The sequence below is a fragment of the Esox lucius genome, chromosome 21 (genome assembly GCF_011004845.1).
Source record: "Esox lucius isolate fEsoLuc1 chromosome 21, fEsoLuc1.pri, whole genome shotgun sequence".
NCBI classification, from domain to species: Eukaryota; Metazoa; Chordata; class Actinopteri; order Esociformes; family Esocidae; genus Esox; species Esox lucius.
The window spans coordinates 5,358,618-5,384,102 of record NC_047589.1 but is presented as its reverse complement, the minus strand read 5'-3'; the positions used below and the strand labels follow the sequence as shown (position 1 = coordinate 5,384,102).

The 25,485-nt window shown below is 40.7% G+C and overlaps 1 gene segment (V, D, J or C); it reads right to left on the bottom strand.

The window, feature by feature from the left end:
• The window catches only part of LOC105008451, a 966,635-nt gene extending 947,119 nt beyond the window's left edge, over positions 1-19,516 (bottom strand). The window contains 2 exon segments of the V gene segment in view: positions 18,993-19,295; positions 19,410-19,516. Of these exon segments, the coding sequence occupies positions 18,993-19,295; positions 19,410-19,482 (376 nt within the window).
• Between the last annotated feature and the right edge of the window lie 5,969 nt (positions 19,517-25,485).

Below are 25,485 nucleotides of genomic sequence, written 5' to 3'. Positions count from 1 at the left end.
TTTGAAATTGTAAAACAGAGATCAACGCAAGATTGTTTTCCACACATTGGTAGAAATGTTTAATAATAGGCAACGTTGGTTAAAAAATACTATAGTATTTGTGTTAGTATGGGGTTATGCTGTCACTTCCGGGTGAAGATGCTGCATTCTCTTAATGACCAACTCGTGAAATCTGATTTTGTATTGCTGTATTATGGTCCTGTGTTTGTTAAATGTTGAACTGATTAATGGCGATATGGTGACAATAGCAAGTGTTTATATGTAAGCAGATGAGTTTATCGTTAATATATACAATTCTATGACGTGATGTCACGGCTGAGCCGCGAAAATTAACGAGAACGGCTGGTCTACCAGACAGGATATAGCAATATATTTGGTTGCCAAATGGCTACAAAAATCTGAACTAAATAGTTAAGTTTTATCCTGAATTTGTATCATTGCAGCATGTATAGTTCTAACACAATTTGAATCTAACGTGAAGAACGATGACATGTAACCAATGACAAAGTTAAGAGGCGTGACTTGCTGGAGGAGCCCCAGCTGCGATGTGAAGACAGTAATTAAACCCCGCAGCATCCACAAAAGACAGCGGTTGTTTCAAGTGTGGAGTATATCGTTTCTGTTGTAAGTACAAGTTATTTTATTTTAAGTAATTTATTTGAATTGTGATGCAACTTTTTAAGAATTTGTAAATCAATTTTACGATTGCGCAATCCATTCATTTTTAGCTGTCTTTCATATTGCCTGTTTAAATCTCTGGTTTAGGTTGAGCGGATTTGAACACCGACCGTGTTTGGTAAACACATTTTTGGACCTCCAAATCTTGGTAAGTAGACTTTTGACATTATTGTTAATCAGCTTTAATTACCTGTATACGCTTGTTAATCCTATTTGTATTTAGTTCAAGTGACCGGCATCTGCGTCAGTTGGACTGGGTGGTCAGACTGTGATCTTACACAACCTGAGCAGATACTTTGTGTAAGTTTAATTATTTACAGACATTTTTAGTCTTGTTCTAAAGTGTTATTTACAATTATGACTATGCATACTGACCCTTGGTACAACATTCTATATTCCAACAGATTGAGGACAGCTGGGGTGATTATACAAATGTACATTACCACAATGGGGTCAGTTACGGACACCCTTCCTTGTGGCTGCACAGCGTGAGGGGATTTTTGTTTTCTTTCAGGCTTGAAAGCTGAAGGTAATACAGCCAACTCTTCAAAACTGCGCTGTATGTAAATATTTGAGTTAGAATATTTAAATCTGAAAAGTGGATTGTTATTTACACATTAAACCAGAGAAATGGCGAAAGATAATGCTAACGACAGTCCAGACACGGAACAGCCAACAACCTCTACACATAATCAATCGACCACACCCCAAAATACAAATGAACCAACCATTACTTTGTTACACATCGATGCGCACAATAATCCTCAGATACAAGGCTTGTTAACCGAGCTTAGTAGCCCCCATTTTTCACACGATCTAGTTGACACTCCTTCGAGCTCTGATGCAAACTCAGTGCAGTGATGGCGATGTTAGAGTTATACAGCGTAATGCGTTTGACAATGTTGAATTACGACAATTGATAAATTTACAAAATACTGGTGAAGTTGGTGATTTTGGCACATTCTACGCAAGTATTATGGCAGGCTTGGATACTTTGATTGTTAGAGCCTCAGACTTTGTACAAGGGCCTGGTGATCGTCTGCAGGTTGAGTTGATTGGTGAATCTCTGATAGATCCCGTACATGTGACCATGAGAGCGGATGAATATAATGAACGCACGTTTGGTAATTTACTTGAAAGTGTTATGCAGAGTAATGCCGAGATTATGATTGATGAATCACTAGAACTGGTGGTACAAATTGTCAAAAACCGTGAGGGTGGTGCCCCGCGACGTAAAGCTCAAACATTGTTGATAGATCAGATTATCAATAAAAAAAGAAGACATTTATATGTGGCTGTAAAAATGATTCTACGTGTTTTTCTGTTTGTTTGATGGGTATGTTGAACCCGCAGTACACATATCCTGAGGCCCTGGTTAGTGGTCGTGAGCTACATAAGGGGGCTGGTTTAGCTTTAGATGAATGTGTGTCATTCACAGATATTGTTCGGTTTGAAGAAATGACAGGGTGTAAAATTGTTGTCTTTCACTAAACACGGGATGGGCACTTTACCAAGTTTCAAAACAGCGAGGAAACCCACCCTAGAACTGTCTTTATGTACTTACACGATAACCATTTCTACGGTATCATGAATCTGAAGGGTTTTCTGGGTGTGTCTTATGTCTGTGACTGGTGCTATACCGGTTTTAACACACGTGGTGATCATGGTTGTAAACATAGCTGTAGTGTCGGTCTTCATGAAGATTGTCATACCCAACCCCGTAACACAAAGCAGTGCCCTGACTGTAAAAGGATATGTTATTCAGATTTTTGTTATAGCCAGCATAAACGTTTGAAGCACCACAAAAGTGTGGATCGTTGGGTTAGCAGGTGTGACCAGAAGAAATACTGTGTCGATTGTGGTCGCTATTACAATGTCAGTATTACCAACTATAAAGCACACCGGTGCATTGCTAACATGTGCCCCAATTGTAATGTGGATCTGGCTTTTGAAATGAATCATCAGTGTTTTATAAAACCTGCCAAGCCCGAGGACCCCAGTGAGCGCTACATATTTTATGATTTTGAGACAATTGCCAATCCGCTGAATGGTGTACACACTGCAAATGTTGTGTGTGCAATAAGCTTTGATAACAAGACGTGGTGTGCAGCCGGAGATGGTTGTGTCACTGCTTTTTTTCAAAAGTTTAGGCAACCGAAATATAATGACTATACATTTATAGCACACAACTCTAAAGGTTTCAATGGTTACATCTTGATGCAGTACCTTGCTAACAATGGTATTGGCACGACACTTATTGGTAATGGTAGCAAGCTCATGATTTTTACAGACAGCACATTCAATCAGAGATACATCGATAGTCATTGCTTTCTACCTATGAAGCTGTCGGCCTTGCCACGTGCTATGGGTTTTAAGGATTCGAAAAAAGGCTACTTTCCTTACAAGTTTAACACCAAGGAGAATGAGAACTATGTTGGCCCCCATCCGGAACCGCATTAGTATGGTGTGAATACCATGATGGCTAAAGAAAAAGATGAGTTTTTGCAATGGTATGCAACTGTTTCCGCAGACCCCTTTGTCATGCAGGATGAAATAAAGGCTTACTGTGTGAATGATGTGGTCATCTTGAGAGAGGGTTGTATGCGCTACAGACTCGAGTTCCTGGAGTGTGGTGGTGTTGACCCATTCCGGTCAATTACGATTGCTTCAGCTTGCATGAAAGTATTTTGCAACAGATTCCTCACCAAGGACACCATTGCATTGGTCCCCTCAGACAACTACAACCGTTGTCAGAAGACATTCTCAAACAGCTCAATCCAGTGGCTTGAATATGTGGCCTCCGATGAGAATATATCAATACAGCACGCCCTGAACAGGGGTGAAGTGAAAGTCGGTGCCTACTACATTGATGGATATGCTGAACGCGATGGTTTTAGCACAGTCTATGAATTTCTATGTTGTTTCTGGCACGGTCACCCAAAGTGTCATTGTTCAACAAGCATCAATCCAATGACAAAGATTCAGTATGGGTTGATGCACCAGCAATGGTTGACAAAGCTAGAGGATTTGAAAGAACAACACAACGTACATGTTCAATACATATGGGAGTGTGAGTGGAACCAGCTTAAAAGCACATCCGCAGATGTCAAAGCTTTCTTGAAGACCTTTGGTGCTCCAGAGCGCCTTGACCCTCGGGATGCTCTTTTTGGTGGTCGTACTAATGCGATTCATCTGAAGTTTACGGCTCGAGAAGGGGAGACTATTCAGTATAACGATGTCTGTAGTCTTTACCCATTCTGCAACAAGACAAAGACTTATCCGATTGGGCATCCAGACATAATCTTTCGAGATTTCAAACCACTAGACAACTACTTTGGTATTGTTAAGGCTACAGTGTGTCCACCGAAAGGCCTTTATCACCCCGTTTTACCACACAGGGTTGGCGGTAAGCTGTTCTTTCCATTGTGTAGATTATGTGCAGAGTCTGAAAACCAGGTAACTGATTGTTCACATACCGATTCAGAAAGATCTTTAACCGGTACCTGGGTTTCTATTGAGCTGGTTAAGGCTGTTGAGAAAGGTTATCGCATTGTGAAAATATTTGAAGTCTGGGATTTCACCAGGACATCAGATGCTCTCTTTGCAGATTACATGAGAACGTTCCTGAGGCACAAGCAGGAAGCTAGCGGTTTCCCACCATCTGTGGTTGACGATGAGGCTAAAGACCTGTATATCCGTGAATATCATGAAAAGGAGGGTGTGCAGCTTGACAAAAAAAACATTGTTGTAAACAGTGCTAGGCGATCTTTAGCTAAATTGGCAATGAATAGTCTTTGGGGTAAGATGGGTGAGCGGACTTACCTTATGAACACAATGTTAATTACAGATCCGGAGGAGTTTAGCCACTACCTTTTTTCCAGTGAAATAGATGTTGGTTATTTCTCGTTCATCTCAGACACTGTTGCGATGGTACAGTGGCGTTACACAAAACAGAAACCAATCAAATCAACATTTCTATTGCCGCGTTCACAACCGCTTATGCTAGACTCAAGTTATATTCACTCTTGGAGAAGTTGGATAGACGTGTACTCTACACAGACACTGATTCCGTGATCTTTGTCACACGCCATGGGGATTGGGTGCCCCCACTGGGCCCGTTCTTGGGTGACTTGACCGATGAGTTACCAGATGGTGACAGCATAGCTCAATTTGTTAGTGGTGGGCCAAAGACATCCGGTTACAAAACCGTTAAAGGTCTGACCTGTCTCAAAGCAAAAGGCATTACGCTCAACAGCTACAACACAACCATTGTTAATTTGGAGACGCTGACACAACTGGTTGATAACTTTGTACGGGATGAGGGCGGTGATGATGATCATGTCCTTGCTAATGCAGACACAATTGCTAGAGATAAAAGAACATTCACATTGAAAAACCGAGTAGTGTCTAAGCGTTTCAGAGTTGTGTACAACAAGCGTGTACTGCTCCCTGATTACAGCACCAGGCCTTACGGGTACTAAACCACAGTCTAGGATGGATAGCGGTTTTGACCCGCGACTACAACACTGTGTGTCATTAGTGGCCCCAGTAACTCTGGTAAAACATATTTTGTGAAGATGTTGTTGGATAATGCTGAGGTTGTATTCTCCAAAGAAATTCAACATATCATCTGGGTTTATTCATGTTGGTAACCGCTGTATGACGAAATGTTGAAGGTAAGGGAGATTACTTTTATAGAAGGTCTACCAACATCGCTGTGTGATGACAATCTGCTACCGATTCAGAAAAACAACATTTTAATTATTGACGATTTAATGAAAAGTGCATCAGAGAGTTTGGAGATGGAGAGAGTTTTCACACAATATTCACACCACCGTAACCTGAGTGCAATTTACCTTGTCCAAAACATGTTTGTTAAAGGCAAATCTAGTAGAACTATTAACTTGAACACAAACTACCTCATCTTGATTAAAAACCCCCGCGACAATCAGCAGATTAGTATTTTAGGCAGACAGATATACCCCGGTCTTTCTCGATTCTTCATGGAGAGTTTTAAAGATGCAACACATCCGCCTTTTGGTTATTTACTTATTAACTTTAAAGCTACAACACCGGAAGACTACCGTCTGAGAACAGGGTTATTTTCAGGGGATTGGCCTGTCGTGTACGTTCCTAAGAAAGTTTGATCATGTCTAAACGCATTCGTAGAAATTTACCCCTTTTGAAGATGATATTAAAGGCACCGGCAAGTCAACGAAAAGTTATTTTAGAATCAGCATCCACCGACCTCATTCTATCACTCTGTGAAATAGCGCTTAATCTAAGGCGCGGAAATATACCCTTAACCGAGTCGCAGCTCCTAAAAGTAAAGAGACAAAAAGCCAAAATTATATACATGTCTAGAAAGAACACTTCAGTTGCAAGGAAAAGAAAAACCATCAACCAATCTGGAGGTTTTCTACTGCCGTTACTAAGCGTTGCAGTTTCATTCTTAACCAGTGTAATTGCATCGAGACAGGGTTAAACAACATGGAGCATGCTCAGAAAATGTTTCTGGTGCCACAACATCAGTTAGAAAAACTGCGAGAATCCAAAACGACTAGCACCGATGTAAGACTGTGGAAAGTCTGTTGAAAATGATTTGGACTCATCGATTCGCAATATACTGTTGAAGCCTGATATGGATTTACATGAGAAAGCTAAAAGATACTCTGCCATTTTACAAAGATTTTTGACTGTTGTGCGACAGGGGGGGCTTGATACAAACACACTGACTTTAAGTCTACCCGGGTCTGAGACCGGGTCTGCTGTAGTAAACGTGACTGAGAATAAGCAAACTGTTGACCGAAATGTTGAGCTTGTTGATGAAATGTTGTGCCTGCGAGGCGTAGAAAGAATGTTGAATATATTCTTAATAGAATGCACAGGTCTAAAGATTTGACTTCATGGAATTCAAATGATGAATTCATTTTCAAAGGAGAGATAATCAAGGGCTCGCACCTATTGGATCTTGTTAAGTGTGACAGCAACCAATAAAATTGCTGACGATAGAAGACCGTTGGGGTGGGGGGTGTTTTTAGAGGCCATGGCATGTCTCAACATGCCTTTTACAACTATTCAAAATGCTCATGTAAGACGTAAAATCAATTTGTATAAACAAACGTCTGGTGACACAATGGGTGATTTAGCCACACTACCAGCAACTGGTTTTCAACCAACCAAAGCTTTCTTTGAACCTCATACCACGGACCCCACAAAATGGCTTCCATTTTAATGTGTTTTTATTTTATTTGTGATACATTGTATGTTTGTTTTATCTTGAATAAATGTTGTATGAAAAATAATATGTAAACATTGATGTGGTTTTTATTTTTGTTTTTATTTTTGAATAATACATTTGACATACACGTGATTGGCTTTTCTATTTCTTCAACAATGTTGAAGTCTAACACTTCCCCGAGTTGGTTTGTTGGAAAGGAGAATAAAACACAGGGAGTCAGGGCAATTACCGTAGTTATACGTCCATTTATTACAGAAGCTTCTGGAGACACGTGTCGCCGCACAATGTCTAAGGATCAACATTCAAAACATCATTTTTATACTTCTACTACGCCCAAAAAGATAGAGGCGTTAACTTACAAAGTGTGTGCCATTGGCCCAATCCCAGTTTTATTCCTTATAGGATAACTGCAAGTATCTTCTTGTCTCCTCCTGGTATCTGTCTGGCCTGTCAGACTATGTGTGTGTGTCTCTGACCTGTGACCTGTTTCTCACAAAACAGACATACTAAATCTTTCTATCCCCGGCAACCGCTTGAACAGGTTTTCCTATTCTCCTACTTGCTCCTTCAGTTTCGGTTCATATTACAGACATTTAATATTTTGTTTCATTGGTTACAACAGCTTATAACAGTTCACTAACTTATACAATCACTACATCTACAACAACCATGGCACAAATTAAACGTTTCACAAGATTGAGCATGTTGTATGCAATTAAACATTTGCTTATCACGCTTACTCTGGTACATCTTAGCTACAAACTTTGAGACTAGGGCATCATTTTCTCGTAAATCATCAGCATAAAAAGACATAAAATCTTTATAACTCAGACCTTTTGTCATTAGAAAGAGAAAGAACAAACAATGCTGTCCACACGTGGTTGAAACCAGGTCCTGTACTTGTTTTGAACTGTATTCCACATTCTCACAGGTTTTCAGAAAGGCCTTGATTGACTTGGGAGAATATGTAAAATCCGGGGGGTTTCCAAAACTGTCATAAAACCTTCCAATGCCATCATCCGTTATGTAAATAGCCAGCCAGTGCTCCCCAGGTTGATTGCTTGGGTGTGTATTAACAATCATCATTGATGCAACATCTCGGACAGGCACCCTAGGTAGTTGGTCACTTGCCAGCACACCATAGAAATGGGTCCTAGATGAAAATTGGTTCACCACACTGGTCAACTCTACGGTATTCATTTCCACACAGTTCTCCTAATTGTAGTCAACCATGACTTGTCGCCGGTTTGACACTTCGATAATGGAGTCAAAGATTGAATAAACAACTAAATTAATTGTGTGGTGTAGTGGTTGTCTGAACCTCATCTCAAGTCGTACATTCCCTGACTTGATCAAGGATATGTCCTGAAGCTAAGGCCAATTGGTAAAATTCACGCACTGCTGACCCTGTTGTGTAATTTGGTTGGAATGGTTTGCTAGGAAATTGCTGACCATCTACATACATAGCCATAAACTCCAAATTATAATGTGTGAAATTAAATGGATTCTTTGTGTAACTTCCGGTAAAACTGTCATTGTCCACCAATCCGATTACAATACATTTTGGCAGAGGTCCTAAAAATAGGTTTTCCTGGTTACAAACACGACCCCCAGCCGGTAAACTAAATGTCTTCATACACACTCTTTCAATTGGGTACTTGGCATTGGTTGAGAGTAGCGCTTGAGCGTGTCCAAGTTTCACGGCTGGCGAAACAGACACTTTCTTGACAAATAGTGATGCTGATAGTATATGCAAACGATAACGCACATCCCCGACCCCCATAAGGCAGAACTCATCTTTACCGCGCACCATCCTAACCTTTATGTCAACGCCGTTTAACATACGTTTCTCTTGAAAGAAGATATCGCTATGAACAGGGCCGATCATTTCAAATGTTGTGCTATCCGCCGAATAGGCGGCCCTTTTCGTAAGTCCATCGTTCTCGCCTGCAGGGTCCGTAACATCCATGTGACCTGCGGCATCCTTGTAAAACAACCCAGCTGAAAACTGTGTCTTTAATGTATCACATCCATAATTCAGAATGCTCTCTATAACGGCTCTGTAGGGGTATGTGTTGCTACTCTGGCTAATTAAACGATCACCCAAGGAGACATCCACTTGTGAAAATAGGGTGGCTATCGGATAGTTGATAACCCCCACACGTGCTCCGGCATCAATATTAGTTCCGTCCGGTTTAGTGACTTTTACACGTAGGTACAACAAAGTATTGTTTAGATCAACGTAGTCTTCGCCATTCCCGGCAATAAAGAACTCCAGAGGGGCTGCGTCTGATATTGCTGATAGGGTCGGTATTTCAATGTATGTATTTTTCTCAATAGATGTCTGTGTGAAGGGAACTGTGAATAAATCCAACTCTGTCTTCATACATTCACCAGACATACGGTGTAGGAGTGACATCTTTCTAAAATATATTCTTAATCAGATTTGTCGTGTTCCCTTTGAGTGTCCTCCGGGGTGTATGTCCTCTTTTAACCTTGGCTCTAGTTTCTGTCTCATTCTTGCGTTTTTTACTCTTGGGTAGGCTCCGCCTACCAGGTGGTCTCTTTCTAACACCTCGAGACATAACCATCAATCCAGAACCGTCCTGCTGTTTTGTTTGTCGTGACATAACACTGTTGACAACATCGCCTACTATATTCCTAGCCGCACTCTTCAGATGTGGTTTTGCTATGGAGAACCCGCGCTTCAACAAAGGTATGGCCATCCGGAAAAGCCCTCGGAAAAGGCCCCCTAGACCGGCCCCATACATTGCTGAGCTACCATGAGACCGTTACCGGCCTGTGTTGTGTAGTATTCAACATACCTTCGAGGATCATCATAGAGCTTCTGCGGCTGCATCTTAAACTCTAAAAGATTGTTTGACGGGTCTGAAGTGTAATTTTGCAATCACCTTCCCCACTACAAATTAAACCAGCTGGTTTTGATCAGATTTTACTTCAATACAGATCTCATCAAATTGTCTCTTACTAAGAGGTACGTAGTGTGGCTTGTCGTACGTCACTGTGACAACTTCATTCTTTCTCCCTGTAATATGTACAGTTCATAGCAGTGGGACATGACTGTCACCAACGCATTGATAATCAATTATATCTGTGTAGATGTATAGGGTGTTAAACCCCGCCAGAATATCTGTGGGGTATGTTCCGTATCATGTGGCGGACCACCGCTCGCCTGGTTTTAACCACAATATCTGTTCCAGTTTTGCGCTAAATTTCAAACTAAACTGGGGCTCACCTTTTAGAAACACTATATTTAAATTCATCGTACCCCACTGATAAACCATGTGTTTTTATATGACTGTTGAGCTCTATCACTAGTTTTAATATGCTGCTGTAATAACCGGTGTCGAGTTCATATTTCCAAGTTTTGTCGTTTTTCAAGTCAATTAGTTCAAATGCGTTTTCGCTCCGTGTAAAAGTTTTCCACGTATGCGGTTATTGGAACTCTATCAAAGATACTTCCCAATCGCCTTTCAAATCTATACCTTTGGCAAATTTAGTGGTATAGCACGAACTTGTGTTGCTTGGATAGACATGTCTCGATGAGTTACTGGGCAGCGTTATGTAGAAGGCACCGTCACCCATGCTGATCGCAGTCAATGTAAATGACGTGATCCTGTAAATCCTGGAGTTTTATCCAGTTTCTAGGTCAACCACTTGTTCCGATGGTATCCAGCTGTTGAATTTCTCCGGCCAACCAAGCCACTTCACAAGACACATTTTCCTCCCTTTCTGTACTTTCTCATTCAAAACTGATTCCACTTTAAAAGTTTTATCTTTAGCCACGATTATTTTCAGCAATTCCTGTTCATAAAAGGTCCCAACTATCACATCACCATCGTAATCTTTTATTCTATATACAGGAGGTACCCGAGGAATGCATTCTGTTATTGTAAAATATTCATCTGTGTACCCTTTTTGTAGCTTTGATTACCATTTCTCGTTAATGTTGTGCCATACAGGTTCTTGAGAACTAATCTAACATTTTCTTCACAAACGTCAACAGGCTTCATCTTAATAGACCGATGGTAGCTATGGTTGTACCCGCAAACTAAATCTTGAATAACCTCAACATAGCGGTGAGTGTTGGCTGCTGTCAGATACCTCCACATTCGTGATTTAATTGTTTTATTAAACCTCTCAACGATACTCGCTTTGACATCATTTCCTGTAGCAAAATGTTTTATGTTGTACTTCATCAACATTTCAAAATGTGAATTAAAAAACTCCTTCCCCTTGTCCGTTTGGACTTTTTGTGGTGTTCTTCCTTCTTTTAATATGTCTTCAAATGCTCGCTTTACCTCTATAGCGCTTTTATTTCTCAGCACGCGAATCCATGCCTATTTGCTTAATACATCTATGCATGTTAACATAAATTTCATGTTATCGTTTTCCACACTGTAAACACTCATGTCAACCAAATCCAGCTGAAATTGTGAATTTATATCATGAACAATAACTCTATTTCTTTTAAAATGTATAGCTACAGGCCTGTGTAGCGTGTATGTATCCTGGGCGAGCAGCCAGCCATCGGCCTCACCATTTTTGAGGATCTCCCCGGTTTTTTCCAAGTATGCTCTTTTCAAACCCTCTCTACCCACATAAGCACCAGGGTTTGCCGGGTCATAGTAAATACTTTTCATAATTTGTTCAGACATCGTAGAGTGTTCAAGCAATAATGAGAATTAATACATGTTTAACAATGTTTTATTTGAGTTTTCGAAATTACACAACCAATATATTCAGAAAAGTTACACAAACATTCAGATTTCTCATAGTCTTTGTTTTTATACATGTTAACATGAGAACTGAAGCTACCCTGGGCTTAGACAACAGACTCTTTGCTTTCATCAAACCATGACCCCGCTGCGTCGCATACAACATCCTCATTAAATTTGTCCATGAATTCATCCCTGTTCTCACTCAGTCTCTGTGTGATGTTCGGCTCCAACTTGAGCTCGTGCAGAAAGTTCTCAGCGGCCTCATGAACATCAGTCATCGGTGTGTGAAAACCCGATGCGTTCAAAGCCTTGACCAACACATGTTTCAGTCGTGGTGTTAAAACTGTCGCCACAATGTCATCATAATGGGCCTCAAAAAAATACTCAGGCGGTTCGAGACATGAATGTCTTGTCTGGCTCGGGTGGTCCACTTCGCATCCGATGCATGCTTTGTGTAGAATAGCCCCAACAACGTTTTCCAGAATCATACCCATTGTTGCTTTGATGATCTTTAAAAATTTTGGTGCAAGTTGTTTGTCCATTTTGTGATAACTCTTGTTAGCATTTGAAAGGTATGACAGGTTAAGAGGACCTAGTTGATCACCAACCCTGTCAATCCAATGGTAGTTTCTTGTTGGGTATGCCGGTGGAATCGAGCTGTCTGGGTCAGGGGTTCCGTAGAAGGCTTCAGCGTTGTCATCCCAGGCGTCACACAGCCAGTCCTCAGCCTTGGGTTCTTCAATCACCGCTTGGTTGTAATCTTGAGACATGTTTCGTAAATTCTTCCGACTGCTTGAATGTCACCGGCGGTCTGTCGGTTTTTATGCTGTGCTGATGAAGGTGTTGGCTTAAGGCGGGGCTTCGGTGTCTTAGGTCAGTCGATCAGTCCGCAGTCACAAACTAACCCGCTGATATTTTCCAGAAATAACTCCAATCTGACTGAGTCATACTCTTTCAGCCCCTCGACAACTTTAAACAGTACATCTACTGTATTATGTGGGCCTTGTTTTGGCCCCAAATAAAACACCTTTCGAAAGGTGTCCCATAAACTGGCATTAAAAACCATTTGATCAGTCACACCAGCCTTAAACACTTGGCCTTCGGGTAATTCATAAAATGCAACCTCCGGTTGTTCTGGGTTGAAGATGTATCCCCCGATCCGACCATCGTCCAATTTCCACTCCTGTGCCACCGTATCCGGGTGTAATTGATGGATTCGGGTTAAACACTGCATCGGTTTCTTCGGGGCTGGCATGTTGATTGCATCTCTGCGGTCCATTTGCAATTTCTTACCAAATCGCTGAGCTGCGTTTAAGATGTTAGCTTTCACCGGTGTTTCACCCAAAACATTGATAGCAGCACAATCCTCCATGTTTTGTAATGTGTAGGTAAGTTCGCTCAGGCAAGACTGACTGACCATCACCGATGTCTGTGTGATTTAAATACACATTCCACGCCAGTCAACCCATAAAACATGAAAGGTTAACAACCACCGTTTGTATGCCAGCTGTTGCACCACTTGTCAGAAGATAAAACACCCGGGTTTTATATTTGTCGAACACCATTTGATGTACACCAAACAACTTACCGCTGACACAACACGTATTTACTGCCTGGGAATTTAACATTCCGGAACCCTAAGCCCCATTTGTTAATCATCAAACATAACCCACCTGTTATAACACTAGTCTGGTTTGCTCATCAGGCGTTGTAAAACATCAAACACTGACACATCAATGTAATCATAAATCACAAAGTCACCGGACATGCATACGTCACTCCTGAAGTCCCACCCTAACATACGTCATACAGGAAGTCCCACCCTAACATATGTCATACAGGAAGTCCCACCCTAACATACGTCATACCGGAAGTCCCACCCTAACATACGTCATACAGGAAGTCCCACCCTAACATACGTCATAACGGAAGTCCCACCCTACAAACCGGATGTCCCGCCCACCTGTCACATCAATATGGAAGTCCCGCCCCCCAGGGCCATAAATCACCATTCTGACACAATATACCCTACACTAACTACTTACCATGTCAAACCTTGGTATCAAACCTTAAACAGTTCACTCATTAAGATGTAGACTGCAACAAAACAGTACTCTTTAACAACATGACCCAGTCAATATCATTACCCCAAGGATTAGAGAACGGAACAAATCTGAAATGTCTGGATCCTCATTTACATGCTTATAGACCATTACCTTCGTTGTAACTCCAAGATCACACATTTTCATTATACAGAATTATAACATAGTACACCAAAACCTTTTATGTTAAAATCATTTGTCAAAGGAAATGAAATTCAGGTGACACATATATTGACAGTATGGGGTATGTGGCAACGACACATGGGTGTGTAAACACCTACCACTGAATACATCCTTCAATGCATTACTGGTACAAAGTCCTCTCAAGCCAATTACTTGATTCACTGAAAAGTCCTCTCATGGTTAGATGTACTTCCAAAGTCATCACAAATGTTCTGCTCCTCCAAACGTCAGACAGTCAGTTATGAACCATTTCTTGGCAGGCCGGTGTAACAGAACAGAAAGTCAGATGTATATTTCAAGGTGTTGTCCTTCATAGCTCAAATGCAGACACAGCTGTAGTTATCTTCATTCTAGCTGCTTTATCAGCCAGGCCAGGAGAATCTGTGTGTTCTCCCTTGTGAATGCCAAGATGACCAGTTTTATCTAAGGGCTCTATAGCTGCAGGCCGGGTCGAAGTGATGGTTACTAGCACCCAAAAATTAACTTTTCCCTCAGTGACTTCAATTCACTGTGCCTAACCTTTAAACACCGAAGCCCTCCTGTAGCGTGTGTCGCAAAAGTCGCAAACTGAACAAAAACAAACGTGAAAATGCTAAAAACATCCACAAACGAAATAAAAAACAACAACTGTACCACACGGTCGCTTGTGTGAAGGAAGTATATTGAAACAACTCCCAAAGTAGCATATGAAAATATACATTTCCACTGGCAACGGCCAAACTAAGGTGAAGCATCACATGTAACATGATTACTCAATTTACCTCCTAAAGTCAAGGGAATTTTCTCAACTTAGATGCATGTCCATGTTATTCAAAATAGTGGTGATCAGCCAAAAATCCCTACTGTCATGCAACGACACTAAGATTGTTCTAGCAATTAACAACGGTGGATGACTTAAGGTCTCCACCCTTACTACAATTTGTTTCAAAATCATAAATCTCAACATTAAAGCTATTGAAAGGAAAAGAAAGCTAGCTTGCACTTAACGTCTGATAAACCCAAAACTAAACATACTAATGTAGGGGAAATTACCACAGGTGAGGACAGGCAGAAAACTCAAACGGAAAACCTAGAGCAAAGGCCAACCCAGGGGGTCTGCCCCCCTTCCTGGAGCCAATGAAAGTCCCCACACAAAAACGTGACATGGTCTTCAGACTGCCTGGAGTAAAAGACATCAAGCCTACAATTTAGCCGATATCATACGGCAACTAAAAGTTCAGAGTTATTGTTCTAACCATCTAATATCGTTGCTGTTCCCAAAAAATAAATCACTTATCTTATCAATACAGCAAAAGTAGGGAGAGGAAAAACTCACAAGAGAGGCCAAGTTAACAGAAAACAGATGCATGAAGTAACTAAAATCAAAGAACAATCAGGGAGTGATCCCCAGGATACTCCAACCTAGTTCTCTAATTACAGTCACATCAATCAACCCTATTTGTCAGTTTACCAGGCTAGAATTTAAACGCCAGTAATGAGCACCTGGCGTAGGACCGAGATGCGCAACAGATATAGCCCCTAAGCCATCAGTGCCCTACCTACGTGGTTGGAAATCAACCCGAGGCCTGCTCACCGCTAGCCCATAGGACCAATTCTCCCCTACCTCTAATACAGGTTGCACAGGGAGACATAGGGGCACAATTCCCCTACAGTCGAAAAACAAACGAGACAACCTTCTCGCATTTCACACAGACAGTTGCACAGAAACCAATTCCACCAACAGAGAGCTGCTTAACATTCTGCACAAATCGCCCTGCAATAGGTTAGCTATATATATATATATATATAGAAATAGTTATTCTACAAGTGTTGCGTTCATAATGACAATTGGTTTTTCCCAATATGGGCTAAATACCCTCTGCTGGTCTCTATGAGAAAAAAAAATTCAGTTCTGTGAATGAACAAGCATGGTAATGGTGGGCTGCATGCCAACCCACACAGAAAATAAATATATTGTTGCAATGCAGAATGCATATGGAACGTGATAAATATATTTCAAGTAACTAGTCATTTTTTATATTCAAATTACCTTTGAGGTACTACTTGCACTGTTTTTGCCATCCAGTTGGTCCTATTGCAAGAGGATAGTGATGACCACAGCAGTGGTTTTTATACTTTTCCTCGTTAAATTAGATTTGGTTCAGGTAATCACCTAATCAGTACCTCATTAAGTAAAGTGAGGTGTGCCTCTTAGTGGTCTCTTAATTTTTTCCAGAGCTGTATTCTACATAGCCTACTGTTAGCTAGTGGATGAAAGTTAACTAATTTAAGGGAATATTGAATATACTTACTGAATTAATGTTACCTATTTGAAAAGTAATTGACCACAAAACGCTTGGTAAAGTTCGGCTGTGGAATCTAAAGGCGGTTGAGAGTGCAGAAAACGGTGAGCTAAGCAAATAGCATATAGCTGGCTAGCTTAGCTAACTTGCTTCTCTAGACACCTCCATCCAATAAACCCAGTGTTATGTGTTGATACATTTTGTCTTCTAGTTCTGTAACTGAGTTTTGTGTGTCTACCACACGACTTAATTCATATGCACGCTTATTCATTTCAGCCAATGTTACAGGAGAAAAACACTCATTTGCACGAAATGTAGTAGCGCTGAGGTTGTATTGGTAGTTTATAAATACATATATTTCGAATAACCGAAAACTATTCTAATAATAACATACTATTCAGATAGTAAAAACGTGTCCAGTTGACATCCCACCCAGTACATTAACAGACACTGCCTGTCCTGGGAGAACAGCTTCAACTGAAAAATAAAAGAAGTACACTAATATCAAAGAAATGAAATATATTAACACATTGTCCTGAATATACATATTAATACTACTGTACATTATTTCTGTGTGTAGATTTAATTATGTTTAACAATACATGTAATAAATGTTACCCTTGAAACAGAAAGTAGTGTCCACATGAAGATGGCTACAAACGTCATGCTTGTAGTGGCTTCAGTTGTCATGAAGGACTCACTCATGAAGTATTGAACTCACAGGGTTATAAACACTATAAAAGCACCATAGCAGATGCACCATGAAAATTATAGTTTTAAATCTCAGTCTCAGTAGGTTTCCACCATTAGAATGTATTTCAAACTGCAGTAGATTTATTACAACAAACAGGAAAGTTTTTCATCACTAATATATAGCTCGTTATGTCCTACTATTGTATTTTATTCTGATAATAAATATAATTAGCTGTCTGTTCATTTATGCTCTGTGTTGTGAGTTCCTCAAATAATTAAGTTAACACTACTCTATACTTAGGCTGATAGGATTCCTCTAGTATTTTTGTTATTTCCTTGTCTTTACCACCACTGTTACATTTAAAATCAACATCTTTAATAAATTATTATACAACATGGATTGCAATCACCATGACAGTTCTCTTTATGGAAAATATGGAGGAATTCAAACACTGGATCTAATAGTGGACTGTACCTAGGTTAGTGAGGAGGGCAGACTGTTCTCTGTAGGACCCATCATTCACATACCCTTGTGGAGAGAGGCTGCTGGTTCTCCCTCCTTTGTAAAACAATTTTGTCATTGTTTCTTTAAATACATTCAAATAGACCTTTGTCACAAACATTAAATGACACTGAAATAAACATGGAACCAGATTGATTCATGTGATTCATTTGAAAATGTAAATGTCTTCACTTACTAATTATTCCTGTTCTTACTTGAAGCCACATTGTCATCAACAAGTTATTTATACTAACACAAGATACTAAAATGTTCACAGATTAACAGCAGAGGTCAGACCATGTGTTGAAATCTACTCTTTATATTAATTATTTTTTGCCTTGACTAAAATACATGAATGAATAGACCAAAATAAATGGCATAACAGCATTTAGTCAATATGCTGACCTGTGTGGTAATCATACCTGCATTTAGCTTATTTTCTTTTCTTATTTACATCACAGCATAAAGATCATCAAATCATAGTCTTCTCTACCACCAATCACCTGGGAACAGGGTGAACCACTCAATCTGGTGACAGTGCTGCTCTATTCTGGGACATGTAGAACCACCCAACCTTGTCTATGTAAATTACAGTTTCACTCCCACAGCTCCAAGTCCAATAGTTGAACAGTTTCACTAGTTGAAATCCCCTGGACTGGTCCAGATGTGAGGGAGTGGACTGGTTTTAACCTCCATGGTGGATTCAGGTAATGGAGACATACCAGATATGCCACTGTTATTTTAGTAAGTTGATGAAGTTTCAATGCACCTTTCGATGTCGTTAAGATCCGAGGTTCCATTGTTCACCTCATGTAGTCCTTCCTAGCAACATTAAACTGCAATGCATTTTGTATTGTGCATAGTGTTTAAAGTATAACGTGTGACATATGGAGCCATGGGACAATACAGGGATGGAATGTGGCCAGCAGGTGGAGACAATGCCCTGATCTGTTGAGCACCTTTCTCCCCACAGGTCAACACACCTGGGTTTGATCAACCTCCTGGCTCCTGCATGTCGTTGTTTAATCTGCCAGGCTCCAGATAAGTCTCCTGGGTCCTCCCTAAAGGGTGGAGATTCAGGAGGAACTCAGTGTGACCAGTTTGTTTAGACACTTTGCAAATAAACTTTTGTCATCCTGTGAAGAACTGTTTTTTTACTTACCTGCAACAATATTATCCCAAGAAGGATAATTTTTGTTGCTCCAATAAAACTTAATTATTAGCATTTATCCAGGATATTTGGCTAGTTTTTTTTTTCAAGGCCTGCACCCAACAAACACCCACACACCATAGTGATTGGCTCCACATGCTATAGTGGTACAGTGCTGTAGTGGGGGTTGAAACTGTGTAACATAATAATACAGAAAATAAAGGATGATGACTGATGATGATGGAGAACGTGATCTAGGAATGTTTTCTAACTATTCAAATCTGACCTCTACTGACCAGTGTTCCATGTCACTGTCTCTTCCACCTCAACAGCTCCAGCTGTAACAGTTCAGTCACTGTGCAGTCTGACTGAGGGAGGTTTTTGTACGGCTCTGTATCACTGTGTGAACACGTTGACACTGTTGGGATAGTGAAAACTCTGACAGTAGTAATCTCCTGCATCTTCAGCCTGGACTCCACTGATGGTCAGAGTGAAGTCACTCCCAGATCCACTGCCACTGAATCTAGATGGAATCCCAGACTGAAGTGTGTTAGCCAAGTAAATTAGGAGTTTAGGAGCTCCTCCAGGTTTCTCTTGGTACCAGTGTAGATAATTGTTGCCATACACATTACTGCTGACTTTACAGTTTATAGTAACTGAATTTCCTGTTGTAACAGATTGAACTGCAGGTGACTGAGTCACAATGTACTGTCCTCTGGATTCTGTAAAATAAGTACACCCATATTAATGGAATAAAACACAGTAACACATTGTACATAATATAATAGCATTGCCATATATCATTCCTTTCCAACATTACATTTAAAAAATATTACCTTTGAAAAAGAGGACAAGTGTCCAGATGAAGATGGTTATAAAAGTCATGGTTGTTGTGGGTTCAGTTCTCATGAAGGACAGATCTCAGTCATAAAGTGTTAAACTCACAGGGTTATAAACACTCCCAGATCACTGAATCATGTGTGGTCTACACAGACATCATCACTATGCAAATAAGATTCTGGTCTTTTCTCCATTCACCATTATTCAGTAAATATACCCCAAGCAGATCCATCTCATTAGTCTTACATGGAAATGATGTCATAGGACATGAACATCTGTAAAGTAATCTATTTTCAACATTTGATGTTAACATTAAACAAAGCAATACTGCTCACATTCCAATACAGTACTTGACATAAACAAAGCATTCATCTAAGCATGACACAAGATGCATGCCCTGATGACCTTGAACCAAATAGAAGGTAAAGAGAAAGAAAGACAAACACAGAGTGAGAGAAGGGGTACTTTCACCGACACCATTCACAGGAAGAGAGAGTGAGGTAGACTTGCTTTTATAAACCTCTGAGAGGAATTTGTTGTCAAACCTTAGTTGGTCACATAATCCATATAGAGGATGTGATCCCAGACTCTACTTCATAGAGGTGACAGAACAGGAGATGGTAAGAAATCCTGAGCCAAACACAAAAGGACACTTACATACAGTGTCTATCAGAGTCAGGGGATATTCTTCATCTTCTGCATAGGAACCCATTGTTCATTTACATTAAGCCCTGGTAAATACTATCCACTGCTATGTTTATTAACATTAAGCCCTGGTAAATACTATCCACTGCTATGTTCATTTACATTAAGCCATGGTAAATACTATCCACTGCTATGTTTATTAACATTAAGCCCTGGTAAATACTTTCCACTGCTATGTCTATTTACATCTTTACAATTCCAGTCCTAACCATCTAGTCTTGTAACTTTAATGTATCTGATCTCATTTCTCAGTTAAAATAGTCTTTGTGGGACCGTGGAAAATAGCCGGTTGAACAAAATTGCAAGTTCATTAGGCTATGTTGAGCTCAAACCAGATGAGTTCAAATAACTGCAAATGTGAATGACACATATATTATTATTATTGTTATCAGGATAGTTTCTTCTTATAATATTATTTCAGGTACAGTCATTATTTCATATTTTATTACACTTATCCGAGATCCGTGGCCACCATGTTTGATCCTAGGATATTACAGAAAACTAAATTGCTAAATCCATCCCAGATGGATAAAGGGTCACACTTTGGATCTATCCATGGAGATCACTAGTATTAATAGTAAATATCTGACACATTTTAATTCTATGTTTACTCCTTCTTTAAGTATAGTATAGCAATGAACTTATATGTACTCAATTTCTGTTTTAGCATTTACCCTTTGTGTGGAATGTTAATGTGTTATAGAGGTTTATCTAGGGTCAGAAATAAAGGACCAAAAGGTCATGCCATAATTACCCTACCCTATGGTTCCAGGAAGAACAGATGGGAATGTGTCCCTAGTGGATTGGGGAACTATTTGTCAGGACCAGTCATTTGGTCTTTCATTAGGTTAGCTATCCAACCCCCACAACTTTAGATATAAACCAAAGTAAGTTAAGTAAATGTTCTTTCATGCTTTTTGCTCAGCTTCTCTGTATGCATCTCAGCTCTGGCAAAATGTAAAATTCCTGGAGAACTGTTATCTTTGATAATTCTATTGCAATTGTATACTTAAACCTATACATTTTATCTGTTACATAAATGTTTGGACTCTTCAGAAGTATCTATAAAACAGCCTAAAATCCAGTTCCACCAATACAAAGTGGTCAAACCCAGTCACTTTCAGAGATGGGATACTCCTGTCCTCAGGTTGGAGTGGTGTCACTTATTCCCAATCCTAAGCAAAAGGATGAAAACCAGAATTGTTTGAGATGAATAGCCCTGTTCTTTAACTAAAGCCCCAGCAAATTAGATTTTTCCACCATTGTCACCCCTGATTTGTTTCACCTGTCTCATTATTGTCTCCACCCCCACCAGGTGGCGTCTATGTTCCCGTTAACCTTGTCTGTTTATGTCTGTGTTTTCTGTTCGCCTGCTGCCAGATCGTTTTGTCTTTTCATGTGTTTCCAGCATTTGTTTTTCTGTGTTACCTGTTACCCGTTTTCTGCTCTGCCTTCCCAGTACCGGTTCCCTTCTGTCCCTGACTCCGAGCCTGCCTGCCCTCCGGTACTTCTGCCTTTTGGATCATCCATTACGACCTTTGCCTGACCCAACCTTGAACCAGCCTATTCCTCTGTACCCAAATAATGTGACCCATTGTCTGAACTCTTCCTGCCTGCCGACTACCAGACTGCCTATCCCATAATAAACATCTTTGCATGACACCTCCTCTCTCCCACTGTATGGAACCACAACAATGTCTGTCACAAACAAATACCAGAGTTACTTACCAGGGAATAGAAAAGCAGACATTTCTAATATGTACATTAGTTCAAGAAATTCCATAACAGTCCGCTATTGAAAAACCCCTTGCAATTCTACTGAACAACTATGGGTGTTATGACAGAAACCAGTGATTTGGCTGACCAATCAGAACTCAGAATCTCAGCATATCCAGCCCCTTCATTATCTCAGCCAATCATGTCCAGCAGGAAATACCTTTTTTTTCCTGGTTAAATGATGGTATGTGTTTAACATTTTATTCACATTTACCTCCTTAAGTACTGAGGGATTTTTGGATGGATTTTACCAATTGGACATTTTGGGTCCTACATTCATTCTGTAACAGGTATCCTGAAGTATTATATATCTGTGTAATCAGTACACTCTCAGCTACAATGAATGTGTTGGAAAGGCTAAAACAATGTTCTACTGAGAATTGTAACTAATGGTCATTGTTGTTGCCTGGTAAAAACCTTTTCTGGGCAAAATCCCCTTCCTCAGCCCCTTGGTGATGGTCACATATATGTTGGCTGGAATCAGAGCACCACCAGGAACAGGGTTAGACCTCTGGAGGAATGGTGCAGGGAGTTCTGAGCATCTTCCACCAGGGGAGAAAGTGTGTCCACTCACCTGGACCGTCCATGTATTAGGACCAGAGGAACCTTCTCAGCTCTTGATTAGTACGCTCCACCTTCCCGTTAGTCTGTGGGTGATACCCGGATGTGAGGCTGACCACGACCCCCAGCCTGGACATGAAGGCTTTCCAGACACGGGATGTAAACTGGGGTCCGTCACAATGTCCTCCGGAAGCCCATACAGCCAGAAAACCTGCTGAAATAGCATCTCAGCGGCCTGGAGGGCAGAGGGGAGGCCGGGTAGTGTGATGAATCTGACCATCTTAGAGAAACTGTCCACCACCACAGTGATGGTGGTTTTCCCCTCTGCAGGTGGTAGGTCTGTGATGAAGTCCACTGACAGGTGTGACCAAGGCCACTGAGGTACTGGGAGGGGGTGGAGCTTCCCCACTGGAGCCCTTCACCACCCCTTAGACTGTGCACACGGAGCACGACAAAACGTAGTGCCACACAGTCCTCCACATTCCAGGACACCAATACTTCACCCTGAGGGCCTCCAGGGTCCCATGTTTTGTGCACCAGGTCACCAACCGGCTCCGCACCAGCTGGAGGACACGACGCCAGTGTGGGATCCAGTCTCCCTTCCATCTGAATGTCTGTGTCAATATCCCAGCAGACAGGACCCACGATGCAAGAGGGGGGAGAATGGGCGTGTCTCTGGGTAGTTCAGCCCCCCGGTCGTGGAGGCGGGAGAGTGCAACTGGAAGTGACGTTCTTCGTACCTGGGTGAACTGGAAGTGCTCGAAGAATTGAGGCCAGTGGGCCTGGCGGGGGTTCAGGCACCGTGTTGCCCTGATGTACTCAAGTGTAGTAAATGCAGAGTATAATGTGACAGAATGGTGATTTATGACCCTGAAGGGCGGGGCTTCCAGATTGATGTGGCAGGAGGGCGGGACATCTGGTTTGACACATGAACTTCCTATATGAAGTGTGTTACGGCGGAACTTCTGGAGTGACGTATGCATGGCCGGTAACTGTAATGATTACATTGATGTGTCCGTGTTTGATATTTTACAACAACTGATGAGCAACCCAGTCTAGTATTATAACAGGTGAGTTATGTTTGATTAACAAATGGGTCTTAGGGTTGTTATGGAAATTCTGAACTAAGGTACATTTGATAAATGTCTGTTTTTCTATCGCCTGGAATGTAGGTATTTTCTGTGATTGTGACACACACGTCTGTATAATATCAGAGCATCCCTAGGTACTTTGACCATCTGTTCTTCTGCCTAGACCAAGAAGGGTTCCAAACCTTTTGTTCCTTAGGAATGTGGCCCTTGGGGGGATGTAGGTGCAATTGGCTTCTTTAGGTAAACACAACAGTAAACATTATGGCAGGAAGGATTAGGTGGGGTTTGAGTAAAACCTATGTGACACAAGACAGACGGGCAGCATCTTACCACACCCCTTTTTCCACTATAAGTACTGATGATTGTCATGTATTAAGTTAGAGACTTCTCTGATGATTATTTTGTAAGAGTTTGACGTGTCTCTCTATTTGCAAATAATCTGTTAATTGTGCCAAAGGAATTTTGTCTCTGTACTTACTCCCTTTAAGAGTGTCGATCGAAGGAATTACCATCATAGGGTTCCAAAATGTTTAATTCCCAGGCAATAAATAAGTGTTGTGTCAGCGGTAAGATGTTTGGTGTTCAACAAAAGGGTGCCAGGGTCCAGCATATATTCTATAAACCCCCAGGGTTTAATCTTTTGATGAAACAGACTTCTTACAACCGGTGGGTTTTACAATGTGCGTGTAGCACGGTGTTTATCCACAAGCACAGAATTACGTGTGGGAAACAATCTTGTAAGATATAAAGAAGGGGTCGGGACTTGGGGAGTTTCAACCCATTTTTCATTTTAACAAGAGATGGGCCTTAAGATCAGATCCGACCTGTAGTAATGGTCCCTTAATAACCACTATTACAAACTGTAGTATATGCAGGTTGGAAATCATCCTGTGTTTCACGGTTTGTAGTCCAACACAGCACTATTGTAAACAAACACAGCATGAGCAATGCTATTTTTTTGAAGAACAGTCATGGCCTGGGCCGACCACACAAAATGCCTAGGTTGATTGTGTCGCAGTTCAAAATATTGTTAAATGGTGAATTTTGTTATACATTTTTTTGTTTTAAGTCAGCATTAACTTTTAAGTTGCATTATATGGCAAAACGTTACAAAGTTACCCAGAATGTAGCATATCAATTTGCATGAACAACGGTGAATCGTTGACAGGTCAAGATATGTTATTTCAGGTAAAGAAAACATTCGTAAAGGCGTCTTTTGGAATTGTACAAAGGGGATCAACGCGAGAACTAACGAGAACGGTGTTTCTACCGGACAGGAAGTATTAATATATTTGGTTGTCAAACGTCAACAATCATCAGAACTAAATAGTAACGTTTTATCCAGAATTGTAATCATTGCAGGCTGTATAGTTCTAACACAATTTTTATCTAACGTGAAGAACGATGACATGTAACCAATGACAAAGTTAAGAGGCGTGACCTGCTTAAAGCGCCCCGGCTGCGATGTAAAGACTATTAAATCTGCAGATTCAACAGAAGTCAGCTGTTGTTTTCCAACGTGGAGTATGCCGTTTACGTTGTAAGTACAAGTTATTTTATTTGAAGTAATTGATTTGAATTGTGTTGCAATTACAAACGCTAACAAACCACACATTTGGACTTTTTAAGAATGTGTAAATACATTTTACGATTGAGCAATCCATGCGCTTTTATCTGTCATTCATATGGTCTGTTTAAATCTCTGGTTTAGGTTGAGTGGAACTAAACCCAGCCATGTTTGGTAAACACAATTTTGGGCCTTCAAATCTGGGTAAGTAGACTTTTGACATTATTGTAAATCAGATTGAATTACTCATATACGCTTGTTAACCCTCTTTGTATTTATTTCAGACCAAGTGACCAGCATCTGCGTCATTTGGACTGGGCGGTTGTGATCTTACACAACCTGAGCAGATACTTTTTGTGTAAGTTTAATTAT